The following is a 12,984-nucleotide window of genomic DNA, read 5'->3' as shown; positions in this document are numbered from 1 at the left end:
ACCAATTCTATTGTTATAACACGATACGTAATACCTATTGCACATGAAATCTCGTGAATGTTCTTCATATTCATCAAATATGACTCAGTGTTTTCTTTCCGTAAATAATGTAAATGATCGTGCAATTTGCCACTCCGACAAGTTCTGCTATTAACTGCGGTTAAATCATAGGGTGATTGTACTGTAACATGGAACACGAGTGCAGAGTCGTGTGTCTTCGGTTGTTGTTCTTTAAAGCAAATAGGTACGATGATAAAACGACCTATATACCTTCATTATAAGACAGACTAATCACAAATACACTTATCAATGAATTGCAAAGTTTATATATCCAATAGGAGAGCATGCATCTATTACGCACAAAGGATCGGCATTCCATACACTGTCCGATAAAGTATTTGATATAAGGACTACGTACACCTGTGTGGATTTACTTGATGTGTATTTTCTGTAGATATGCTGAAAACACTATAATTAACATTATCCAAACGCTAGCATGGCCATCCTTGTTTCTTTGTCTGGCTCAGTTTGGAAATACTATCATCTCAATAACAGCATGACACTTCACTTGATCAGGAGTGCAAAATGTTTGGGCGAGGCTTCTCAGTTGCTTCCTCAACAAAAATGGAAAACGGAAATATTCATATCTAGTGATCAGTCATTCAAAAACTTACTTTGTTAAACACCACTCTGATTCCACGCACAAGTACTCTGAAGTTGAAATAAAAAATATGCTAGAGTTTCTCATTGACAATATCTCCGTGACCTTTGGTGATCAGGTCTTCCAACAGTCTGTTGGAATTCCCATGGGCACGAATTGTGTTCCTTTGTTAGCTGACCTGTTTCTATATTCATATGAAGCAGAATTTATTTAAAAACTTGTACGTGAGAAGAAAAAATCTTTCGCTGTGGCCTTCAATTCGACATTTCGATATATCGATGACGTTTTGTCTATTAACAATAAGAACTTTCATTCATCTGTCGATTTGATATATCCCTGTGAGCTCGAAATAAAGGACACCACAAAGTCGTCCACTTCTGCTTCATACTTAGATATTTTATTGAAAGTAGACATTAACAGCAAACTGACAACTCAACTGTATGACAAACGGGATGATTTCAGCTTCTCCATCGTCAACTTCCCATATTTATGTAGCAATATTCCATTATCACCTGCATATGGTGTTTATATATCTCAACTGATTCGATATGCAAGAGCTTGTTCTGCGTATAGTCAGTTTTTAAATCGAGGTAAGCTACTGACAAAAACGTTGATGGAACAGGGGTTTCAACAGTTTCAATTGAAGTCAGCATTTCGCAAATTCTATGGTCGTTATAACGATCTAGTTTGTCAATACAACCTAACATTGGGTCAAATGCTGTCTGACGTGTTTCATACCGATTGTTAAGCCGTTCTTGGCACACTGATTTTGACTGCGGATAACTCCGTTTACCTGAACAGGATATAGGGCTCACGGTGGGTGTGACCGGTCGACAGGGGATGTTTACTCCTCCTCGGCACCTGATCCCACCTCTGTTGTGTCCAGGGGTCCGTGTTTGCCCAACTATCTATTTTGTATTGCTTGTAGGAGTTATGAGATTGATCGCTGTTCGTTATCTTAACCTTTCTCATAGATTTCAATAAAGCATGTTTTACTTTTGTTCTCAGTGACCAATCACTCTAAAAGAATGGCATAGCGTGGTCATCCAAACTCACTTTTATTGAAACAACAGGGTCAATTAGTGATTGAAATTTGCACGCTCGATCAAGGGAAGTGGCACGCTGTCACCTGTGTGCCATTACCTCCTGTACAGTATATCTCCGAGTTTGCAAATACCCTTGCATCGTGTGATCGTTTAAGCTGGGGATATCAGGTTGCTCTGCTCAATTAAGTCGTCTCTAAGGAAATTCATATGTATTGGAATAAGAGACTCATCTATCGCGCCATCCTGATTAGGACTCCCTTGTATGTTTTTAAAATACAAATATTTAAGCTTTAGATGATATAGGTATGCATTTATTTTTTATGGAATTGAAATGCCAATTGGAAAGAAATCCCGAATTAGTACTCCGGGGAGGAAACTAAAGAAATAAATTGCAATACTAACTTGGGTTGGTTTTTCCCCCCTATATCAAGATGGATGTCGATTTCAGCTTCACTTCTATATATAGTAGTTCCGTTCTGTTACTCGCATGTCCATCCTCTTCTTCACAGACTAGGTGTCCGACGGGAGTAAGACATTCGAACACTTGGCTAGAGGAGGTGCTTCGTCCTTTGCAGAATAATAGTTTCGTAGTTACCTATCGGATAATTGAACCACGCTGTCATTGTAGCTCAATGGTTAGAGTATTCGCTTCGTCACAAAGAGGTCGTGAGTTCAAGCCCCGCTCATGCCATGGCCGCATAAATTTTATATAAAAATAGATAGCTCTTGTCCTTGGCCAAACGCTCGCCATTTACAAGTGAGAGTCGCAGGTCTTTCAGATATGACCATATTTAAACGGAAGCCGTTGACATATTTCAAAAAGAACCGTTACTGTTACAGCCCTGAACGCCAAACATCTATAGGTGAAGATTGGTGAAAACTCAAGCTGGCAACTTCTCAAAATGTGTGTTTTGTGTGTGTTTCTCTCTGTGTGTTTTATGTCCCTTCGAGAAGTTTTCACTCCAACAATAACGATAAAGATTCATCCCTGCTCAATAGCCGTAAGCGCCGAGCATAGGCCTAAATTTTGCAGCCTTTCACCGGTAATGGTAACGTCTCCGTATGAGTGAAAAATTCTCGACGTTAAACAACATACAATCAATCAATATTTCTGATGTCATTTTATATTGAGTCTGCTGAATAAGAAAATGGCATGTACGAAAAGGTTTGTGTTCTTTACTTCCGTTGTAGTATGACTCTCCACATAATAAAACTTATTAAGTTTGTTACTGACCGTCTACAAATATATTTGTATATCGTGTTGATGAAGCTTTCGCCTAGCCGTCTATGGGCTTGATCAATCCAATATATTAATTATCGTAGACAGTCAGTAATAAACCTAATAAGTAACAGTTGAAGCTTCTAGACGGATGATACAGCCAACATAACACATCATTTAGAAACTTGGATAATCATCGTTTTTATTAGATCTACATATGTAATCCATTCTTCATAAAAAGGTCAAACAATTGTTCAAGAAAAAGCACAGTACGTATCAATGTAAGATTGTCAAAAATGACACGCGTTTGTTGGAGACATGTACTGTATAGTTTGGATCTTTTTGCGACAATACAACTTCAGGGAATTGATGGCATCAAATCGTGAATTTCACAACTCTGTTGATTATGGACTCATAAGAACAACAGGCGCACCAGTACGGGAGACTCGCGAAAATATATTGCTAAAGCAAGAAAACGCTTGTTCTCTCTACTGGCTTTTCCCCCTATCGTATTCCTTAAAATAAATTCTGCACTTGATTTTGCCAAGTGATGAAGTGAACGAGGGTATAGGGTTTGGGTCAAATGTGTCAGTGCAAACAAATGTTGAATATACATTACAATGATAAAATACAATCATAGTATTCCGTATATCAATATGAAGTACTTTCGAACTAACCTCAGGAAAGGTTTCGTTTTAGGGTGGAACGGACTACCTCTAATACAGTACTGTAAACTTTCAACCAAATGGGAGATTTGGTACGCGTAAGATCAAACACTTTTTTGTGGCGAAAGTGAGGCTGAAAGCATATGTTTAGTACGAAAATGTTTAACTATACGGACGGACATGCATGCTATCCTGTTATAAAAACGTATTTTCTATAAACCCAAAGGAATATATCCGCCCCCTTGTGGGCTTTATCACTGCCCTGAAAACTAAGCGTATACAAAGAAACTTACTGAAAATGTTTTACTCCATTCCCTGCATGAACTAAGCGTACTGATCTACCTTTTTCAGTAGTGAATTACTTTATGTCAAGAAGTCACTGTTCGTTTTAGCACTTTTTTTTATTTTCGAGATGTTTATCCATATTTACAAACACATACTCGTTTGGGACAGAACCCTTTTCGGCAGTTTTCGGTACACCAGCCCTTGATAGCACTCTGTTGTCCATATTGGTCTGCACCATGACAAATGATAGATTTTTTGGGACTTTCGGGTTTTTTGGCGCGCATTGTCCTAAAAGAGGTACCACCGCGTCTTGAATTTCTTGACTGATTTCTTCTGTTCTTGGTATTAATATATTTTATTTTCTGTCCAAATATCTCTGGATTTTGCTTGTAAAGGTCCATGTATACTTTTTTGGACAAGAAATTTACGTTGGTAGGTTGTTTCGAAATTTTTTCTTTCAAAGTTTTTTGTCGGGTGAATTCTGATAATATCGGTAGTGTTGGAGGTTTTGTCGCATCGTAAGGTTGTGGTGTTGTTGTGCTGGTAGTCGTTGTGAACACTGAACTAGTAGTGGGCTTGACTCTTTTGTTTACACATCTGCACATATGTCGCGGACAATTCCCTGCCTTGCAATTCCGTGTGCACCATGTGTTGATGCCGTTTACATACATAAAACTCTCTGCACCTGAGCATACCAAGGTCTTTAATGTTGCCATTTCTTCTGTTGTGGTAATTTTGTCTCTTTTATGCTTCAGTTCCAACAGCCTTGCATCAAGGTTTTGCGTATGTTTTCGGTATTTATCCAATTCGCTTAATCTTCTCTGAAAAGGCGATCTGAAATTGTTATTTAACATCACTGGACTTTCCATATATTCCTCGGGAGAAATTTCACTGAGCGTTATTGGATTACCTTCTATGATGTCATCAATGCCGTAATCTGCTTTCACAATCATAGGATGAGTAGGCGGCCATTTTGATTTAAGTTCAAATTGATAGCGGTTCCTTCTGCTAGTGTTTGGAATCGGTGATTTTCCTAAAGACTTCAAGGGATCCCATTTTACAGATGCCATGTTTTGTCCATTTCGTTTGTTTGATTGTACAAGGAGTGATTTCATCATCGACCACAACATGTCGGACATCTTCTCTAGAATGGCAACTTTTTGCCCATTGTGCTTTGTTGTTTTGATGTCTAATGCATCGAGATCTATGTTTGATGACTTTTTATAATTCAAATTTGCACTCTCAGCAGCCAATAAAGACTGAATGGCAGATTTCACAGTCACTGGCTGAATTTCAACAGGCACAGAAACATCAGTTAATGCCGAAACTTTAGATTCTGTAAATCTAACCGGAAACTCTGTGGTCACTTCCGGAAACGCATGTGTGACGATAGACGTCTGATAAATATCAGTGGAATCCGATTTCTTTTCTGTAGGGTAATAATTAAAGTCATCTCTTGAAATTGATCGAAAATATTCCAATGTATATCTAAGTTGATATTCTAGTGGTTCAAAGTGATGCTTAGGTCTCTCAGTGTAGTGCTTTGATAAGTCCGGATTCTCCATGATCGAGATATCCGCGCAGCCGTAAAATTCTTCTTGTGGACCTGTACCATGACCACACTTGTCGTTGATGTCGCAATTCCAACGATTACCTGTATATTGACATCAGAAACAGATATCTTAATTCCAACGATTACATGTTTATGTCATAAGAAACATTGATATCTCAATTCCAACAATTACATGTTTATGACATCTGAAACTTTGATATCGCAATTCCAACGATTACATGTTTATAACATAAGAAACATTGATATCTCAATTCCAACCATTACATGTATATTAACAATGAAATTGAATTAACCAGTTTTCAGGTAAGATTGAAAAGAAAAGGACCTAACTCGAACAAGCTGTCTTATGGTGTTGAAATATTGGTTAATTTAGGGGTAAATATGGTACTGATATTGACATCTCTTAGTTAATACGATGCTTTATCTATCTGAGAAGATATATATTCAGCGATTTTGTTTAATGCACTTCGGATGCAGCTAAATCACCGTACTGACCATGAAAATGTGGATACTTGTTTCATTATATGACTGAATAATTTAAAAAATTTAAACCGGCTAAAAATAGCCTACGAAACGATACCTAGTCAGCCATATTTTGTTTACAGCTAGAGTGCAAGACTTCGTCGTAAGTCATTAAAGACGCAAATGCTCACTGGACGGCAAAAATAATGATAGAAAAAACAACTAATCGCATCAATTCGGAAACTGCAATTTCTTTTTTGTCCGATGGTGGAAAAATTAAATGTAACAGCTATACATGTATTCACATTGAAGGCACTTGGAGGTGAACATACCGGGTTTTTTTTTTTCTAGTTTGTTGGATGAAAGACGAAGATAACGAACAGTGATCTATCTCATAACTCCTATAAGCAATATAAAATAGAGTTTTGGGCAAACACGGACCCTTGGATATACCAGAGGTGGGATCAGGTGCCGAGGAGGAGTAAGCATCCCCTGTCGACCGGTCACACCCGCCGTGAGCCCTATATCTTGATCAGGTAAACGCAAGTTATCCGTAGTCAAAATCAGTGTACCAAGAACGGCCTAACAATCGGCATGAAACACGTCAGACAGCATTTGAGGCAGTGGTAGGTTGTATTGGCAAACTATATCGTTTCTTAGATCTCAGCCAATCAGAAAGCTCAGAATTATTCAAACATAATATGGACACTGTTTATGTATAATTTAAAGATACATAAATTCCACCTTTAGATGCGATGAATGGGTTGATCCTAATATAAGATAAGCTATCAATAATGAAAAGTAAGAAATACCTGTATTATAACGCCACTGAAGCACACAATGCTCACATGCCAGATTTGGAGGGAGGCGTCCCTGCATGTGAATCACGCCATTTTCTGTCGCGTTTACATGGTAACGGCCATCCATTGACTCCGTAATCAACACAGGGTATTTGTCAAAACACTCCTGTGTAGCTGGAATGTTTAAATCACGAATAGGACACACACGGTACTCGAAAAATCCAACATGGTTGGCCGTGAGGTCTGCTGCTAGTTCTATGACGTCACCAGCCTTGTAACTCCTAGTGATGACCCCTGTCACGTACCTGCCGCCGGCCTCGTTTGATCTGGGATTTTCTTGATATGGGTCTCCACAAACTCCGCAACGTCCTCCTTGATGAATCCATTGATTCTAAAAGTAACATAAGGCATGTTCGTAAGCATCTTTTTCATATAATTACATAGGCTTAATTACCTTAAAGTAAAGTATGTGTTATTGTTGAGGATGTTATAGAAACACGTCTAGATTTGGACAAATTGCGAGAAAAAAACGAGGAACGTTTCCAAACTACATGTGTATTACCCAGCACACGACGTGTACCTGTAAACTGTTTTGATGAAACCATGTTGTGAAGAACATAGGAAAATATAAATTTTAGTTTCACTACAGGGGGAAACTGGGTCACACAACTGATACACATTATCAGAAGTGTGTAAGAATATGCTTTCTGGAGAGAAAAAATCAGGGATTGGAAGAAAAGACCTCATTTCACATCAGTTTGGAGACCACCATATTGTGGCTTTTTAAAAGAAGTTTGCCATATACAGTAAATCAGCGTTAAAACACATCCAGTCACAACGTCAGTTAGAGGTAGTATTGGACCCACTCATCGGAAATTCGGATCGGGTCAGCGTAGGTGACGCTTAGAGCACCCAATTCATCAATGAAGGACGCAGATATATCATATTGGGGTGTTAAAGGTTTGCTTTGAAATTTATTTTCTATTATTTTGGGAGGTTTTATTTTTACTTTTAAAATTTTGTCAGTAAATCTTGTTAATTTTACATATATATTGTTAATGTGCGAAAAAAAATTTTTCACACACATTGCCTGCATTTTAAAGATATTCAGTACATTTAATTTTTTATGCAATTAATTTATTTTGCCTTCGAGATATGTTTGATTTTGATATTTAAAAAGATAAATCCATCTACCAGGTAATTAAAATTAGTTTTACATCTTTCTTAGCAATGTTGTTTTGTGTTTTTTCAAGTCTCTATTTCTTCAGTATTTGATTACAGAATACTATGTACATTGTACAAATCCTGTAAAAGCAAAATAGTTGATGGTCCCTTATATTTACACAGTGACATAAGTGCATAAGCTCCGAAGTGTTCATTTAAACAAAATGTAAAATATTTTGAAGACCGCTGGTTGATGAAATTGTCTGGAAAAGTTCTCCCACGTATGCAAACCATAAGGAGACACAGAAATAACATCTTATGAAATATCCGTTATACATTGAATATCCGAGGTCTAAATAAACACCCCCTGTCATTTTAAATCTTGTGACATGCCACACTTTGCTCAAGGGGAATTGTCATTTGTGTCTCTGATAGGTAATTGGTTTTTGGTAATTATTTACAGAACTTATGTAGTAAAAAGAAGTCATTGCATCGTAAAAGTCAGAATTAATCATTTTACAGTATGCCAAAAATATAAGTAATCCTGCGGGGGCCCAACTTGGTGAGTTGATATCAGTTTGCAGATAAAATATGGAATTTTTCGATGTCACTATAACACATCTTAGGAAAGTAATAGTAACTTAGTAAAAATATTCACTCTTCCTCTGCACGATTGGTTTTTCATATGACAACTTCATGAAACATTCATAGATTATGAGTTCAGATACAACTTCATGAAACATTCATAGATTATGAGTTCAGATACAACTTCATGAAACATTCATAGATTATGAGTTCAGATGGAGTTGAAATCCTCCATGTCGTGGTAATCAAACTGAAGCACACAGTGATTTATGTGTTGGCTTTAACAATTAGCGGTTTTGGTGGTTTGTGGCGATAACTGATATTCTTTGTTAGTCTCTGTTTTGGGTTACAAGCAGAGATCACACAGTGGCACTAGAGAGTACAGAGTTTGACATATAGTCAAACAATTCTGTGAAGACGAAAAACTCCACTGACCGTTTGGTCATAAAAATGCTCGCGCTGGCAGGAAATCTCCTCAACACCTGTTTAATTCTTTAATGTGGTCATTGCATACATTCTATCATATTTCTATGTACAGTGTCTGTGACGGAGGGCGGAATTCATCAAACTAGGTTTACTGTATCATAGGGGTCCCACATGCACGCGAGGTCTCTCCCTCGTATAGCTAATCCTTAGGACATTTTCAAGTGATTTAATCTTAAATTACGATACTAGGATTATTTTACTTTGAATAATTGCATTTTAGCTCAAGTTTATAAGACGGAAATTTTTATTGAGTGTAGGAATGAGAATTTCTACATCGAACAGAAGCTTTACAAATTTAAAACTAGAAATCCTTTCCACGTATAATCAAAATACAATATCGTATGATTGAATGATATGCTCATATTCTAAAATCGCGACCGGTGTCATACATATATGTATATTATAATCACATATGATTTATTGATTGATTGATTGTATCTTGTTTAACGTCTCTCTCAAGAATTTTTCACTCATGTGGAAACGTCACCAAGACCGGTGAAAGTCTGGTAAAATTCTGATCTACTAATTTGCGTTAATGTGAAATAGGAATAATTGTGCGTCACAGCAACCTAAGCGATTTTCGAATTTTCTCGATCTGCACACATCTTAATTTTAAAACCATGATGTAAACAAACGGTTGAATTGATTTGTATTAGTGTCGTGGTAGAAACCACAGATGTTCGAAATGAATGTGCTTTTTTCATCCGGAGCTCGATCCAGAGCAGAACTTTTAGAATTTTATATGAATATATTCGCGGACAAATCTTTCAAATCTTATGCAGTAAATAAACACCCATTATTTCTCATGGATAGGAGAGTCGGAACATCGTTTTATTCTGAATGTACACACTTCAGTCACATGATTTGTTGTTAGCTCTCAATACTTCTGGTGCAGGTGATGCACGTACTTGTAAGTATACAAATTCTTAAATGCGATATAAATGCTGGGGGCTCTCCAGTCCGAAATATCTGACGTTTTCCTAGCGTTTAGGGGCTCTCACAACGATTGATTGATTGAATAATTTTTAACGTCCCTCTCAAGAATATTTCACTAATGAATATGAAAACTCACTACTGCCGGTGAAGGGGTGCAAAATTTAGGCCTAAACTCGGCGCTTTTGGCTATTGAGCAGGGAGGAATCTTTATCGTGCCACACCTGTTGTGACAAGGGACTTCGGTTATTGCGGTCTCATCCGAAGGACTGCCCCCATTTAGTCGCCTCTTACGACAAGCAAGGGGTACTGAAGACTTATTATAACTCGGACCCCCACGGGATCTCACAACGAAAGAAGAAAGAATTGGGGAAAGGGTGTTGGAGCAGGAGCAATAGGGTGACACCGGCACCGTCCAGTATACCAACATACTTAAAAACCACCCTTGTCGTGGTGAACCCTCACCTAAAAGATGAGAAAAACTACATTTGAAAAAAATCATGGGAAAATAAATCCCAAAATCTTATTGAAAAATAACTTCCTATGGGAAATCAAATATCATATAGTAAAAATAATTCAGATTTTCAACAGGATTTTGAAATCTTACAGGAAATGAAAAATTCCTTTGGGAAAGAACAAGGGACGGTGTTGACGGTAAAGGATATGTTTTCTTTAGAGATGAATATCGTGACATACACGTAATACAACAAAAATGAAATATTCACTCTGCGGGTAATAATCTACATGTACCTTTGGCCAAATTAGATTGGGTGTAGAGTACCACCTGAGTTTTGGCCGAGATACATGTACTCAAGAAGTGCTTAAAAGTTTATCAAAGGATACAGAAAGGTTATCAAAACCTATGTTTGATGATATGGCATCAAGCTGATATATATTTAGGTACTGAAAATATTAAAAACAAAAAAATTCAAAAAACGAGTCACACCTGTTTATTTCTCATCATAAGAGAAACATCTCGCATGTCAAATTACCCGGCAGTTGTATTCGTCCGAATAAGTCCGATCAACCGCATCAGCGTCAGAACGTCAGTCTTATTGAAACTTTAATAATGTACCAAGTTTAGAAGTTTTACTCGAATAATGTGCAATAGGTTAGTGAGTTTTCACAATGCACTGGGCAAAATGTAACAGATCCCCCCTCCCCGTTTATGTGCGTACGTAGAAATCACAATCTGTGTACAGTGTATTTAGTCTTCTTTTTTTTCCCCGCATACATATATGTTTCAGATTTTATTATCAGTATAAAAATTGGAAAGAAAACCTGTTTACAGAACGTTTGCCATATCATGAGTCTTCCAAATAAAAATTGATAATTAATTAAAGCATTCACGATTTAGCATTTTTATGTAATTTATAAGGTGGTAATGATATATACAGGTATTTTATCACAGACTCTACATTACACTAGAATTAATTATTTTCTTCGTTTGAGTTATTTAATACCAGTATAGTAAGATTTTTAGATAGAAGATTCAAACAGTTTAAACATAGTCCTACAGAAAAAAAAGCGCTATTCATCTGTACTCTCTCTCTCCACAATACCTTACCTCATACCCGCCACAGTTCAATTCATTATCATTGGCATTCATTGGGGTATGGAATCCCTGGCGCCACATGGAGGAGCGGCTAGGGGGCTCCCACAGTTTTCCGTGTCCCGAAACCTCCCCGATGCAAAGTAATGAAAGAATCCAAAGAGAGTACATGGTGAATGTATAATGTAAATCACTAGAGAGCTCCAAACACAATAGGGGGTTGAGCCATTTAAAAGTTTGTGAATTTTATAGTTCAGAGTACTTTTCAAAAAGAGAGGACAACACCATATCGAAATCAGCAACTCTTATTTTTTCCTCGTAGACTTACAGAAAAGTGTTATGCTTACGGTCACAAATGGAGCATTAAAAATCAAAATCGTGTTCATAATACGTGTTTCATCGTCTCACAGATTTCTTATGTCCATATGCACCAAACGTGCTAATTCTGCTATTAACGGGACACAATATTCCAATTTTGTCCCCGGCATGCAATGCAGGCGGCACTAAGGTTGTCCGAAGCTCGCGACTTCACAGTCATGCCATTTAGTCTGCACGCGCTCCAATGGGTCGTCTGAATGCGCGTTGTCGTAAAACTTGTTGTCTGACAAGTTGACCATTACGTGTGAGGGGAGACCTTATATATTTGACTTTGACCTAGACCTAGCCACTAATTATGTACACAGTCGTGCTGTTCTCTGAAATAGAAAGGAAGACGAAAATCTGTCTTAATATTTATGTTATATGAGGCTTTGTACAAAAAAATACATCATGTTGAACAAAGAAAGCAACATGTGTATCTATCATAATGAACAAAAGAAAATGATTTAAATTACCGTAACATCTATATATTTCAGGATTTTATATTTGCTGTAAGACATATTTAACAAGGTATTTGAATTCAGAATTTTTACATTTACAAGTGATTCACCACCGTTATGATCTTAAAAAAAATCAAATCAAAGAAGATATGTAACGAAGGAGAGAAATACAGATTTAATATCTATGCAACTCCCTGATTACAAATACACTGCATAACTTTAGAAATATCAAAGTCTTGATGTAGAGATATTTTTTTTCAGGGTAATTCAATTTGATACTTGATTTTTATACTAACAACAACAAAAAACCCTTACAACACTGCATTTGTTATTTATGTGATGATCTTTTTAATGCTGTGGTGAAATATCACGATCACCGTAGGGAGGAAATTCTGCGGTGGAGTGGGTGAAGCGAGTCGCCAACGCATGACGCGGTCCCGCCCAGTCTTCAGTGTTACGGATGTATTGACAATTTTAACATATATTACAATGGAGAACATTTACATTTTCATAGCGAATTTGAAATTATAACTTTTATGGGGAAAATCGCTTTGAAAGACACCCCCTTCCAACAAATTATGTGTCATTTTGTTTTATCGATTTAATGCACAGCATTATAAAAGAAAGTAGGTGAATTGGAATCGCGTATTCGACCAATTATGTGCATTTAGTACAAGTTTTTGAGTCCCTGTTGAATTCCTTTATTAACACCAGACATTTTTTTAAAAGCACATT

General features: G+C 37.1%; 1 protein-coding gene across 1 annotated transcript; it reads right to left on the bottom strand.

Annotated features, from left to right (window-relative positions):
* Positions 1-3,102: 3,102 nt before the first annotated feature.
* On the bottom strand, positions 3,103-11,884 carry LOC125674291 (uncharacterized). The gene is made up of 3 exons (XM_048911457.2): positions 11,447-11,884; positions 6,724-7,102; positions 3,103-5,530 (listed from the first exon to the last, which is right to left on the bottom strand). The coding sequence occupies exons 1-3, from the start codon at positions 11,600-11,602 to the stop codon at positions 4,008-4,010; spliced, it is 2,058 nt and encodes a 685-aa protein (XP_048767414.1). The 5' UTR covers positions 11,603-11,884; the 3' UTR covers positions 3,103-4,007.
* Positions 11,885-12,984: the final 1,100 nt, after the last annotated feature.

This window comes from Ostrea edulis, chromosome 1 (assembly GCF_947568905.1).
Source record: "Ostrea edulis chromosome 1, xbOstEdul1.1, whole genome shotgun sequence".
In the NCBI taxonomy this organism is placed as follows: Eukaryota; Metazoa; Mollusca; class Bivalvia; order Ostreida; family Ostreidae; genus Ostrea; species Ostrea edulis.
This window is presented reverse-complemented; position numbering and strand designations above follow the sequence as displayed.

Bases quoted from the DNA above. Each gene is read 5' to 3' on its own strand.
- LOC125674291 (XM_048911457.2), bottom strand. From the start codon at position 11,602: ATGTACTCTCTTTGGATTCTTTCATTACTTTGCATCGGGGAGGTTTCG. The intron at 7,103-11,446 runs GTAAGGTATTGT...TGTTACTTTTAG, and splicing joins TGAACTGTGGCGGGTATGAG to AATCAATGGATTCATCAAGG. The intron at 5,531-6,723 runs GTATTTCTTACT...GTCAATATACAG, and splicing joins TCAGTGGCGTTATAATACAG to GTAATCGTTGGAATTGCGAC.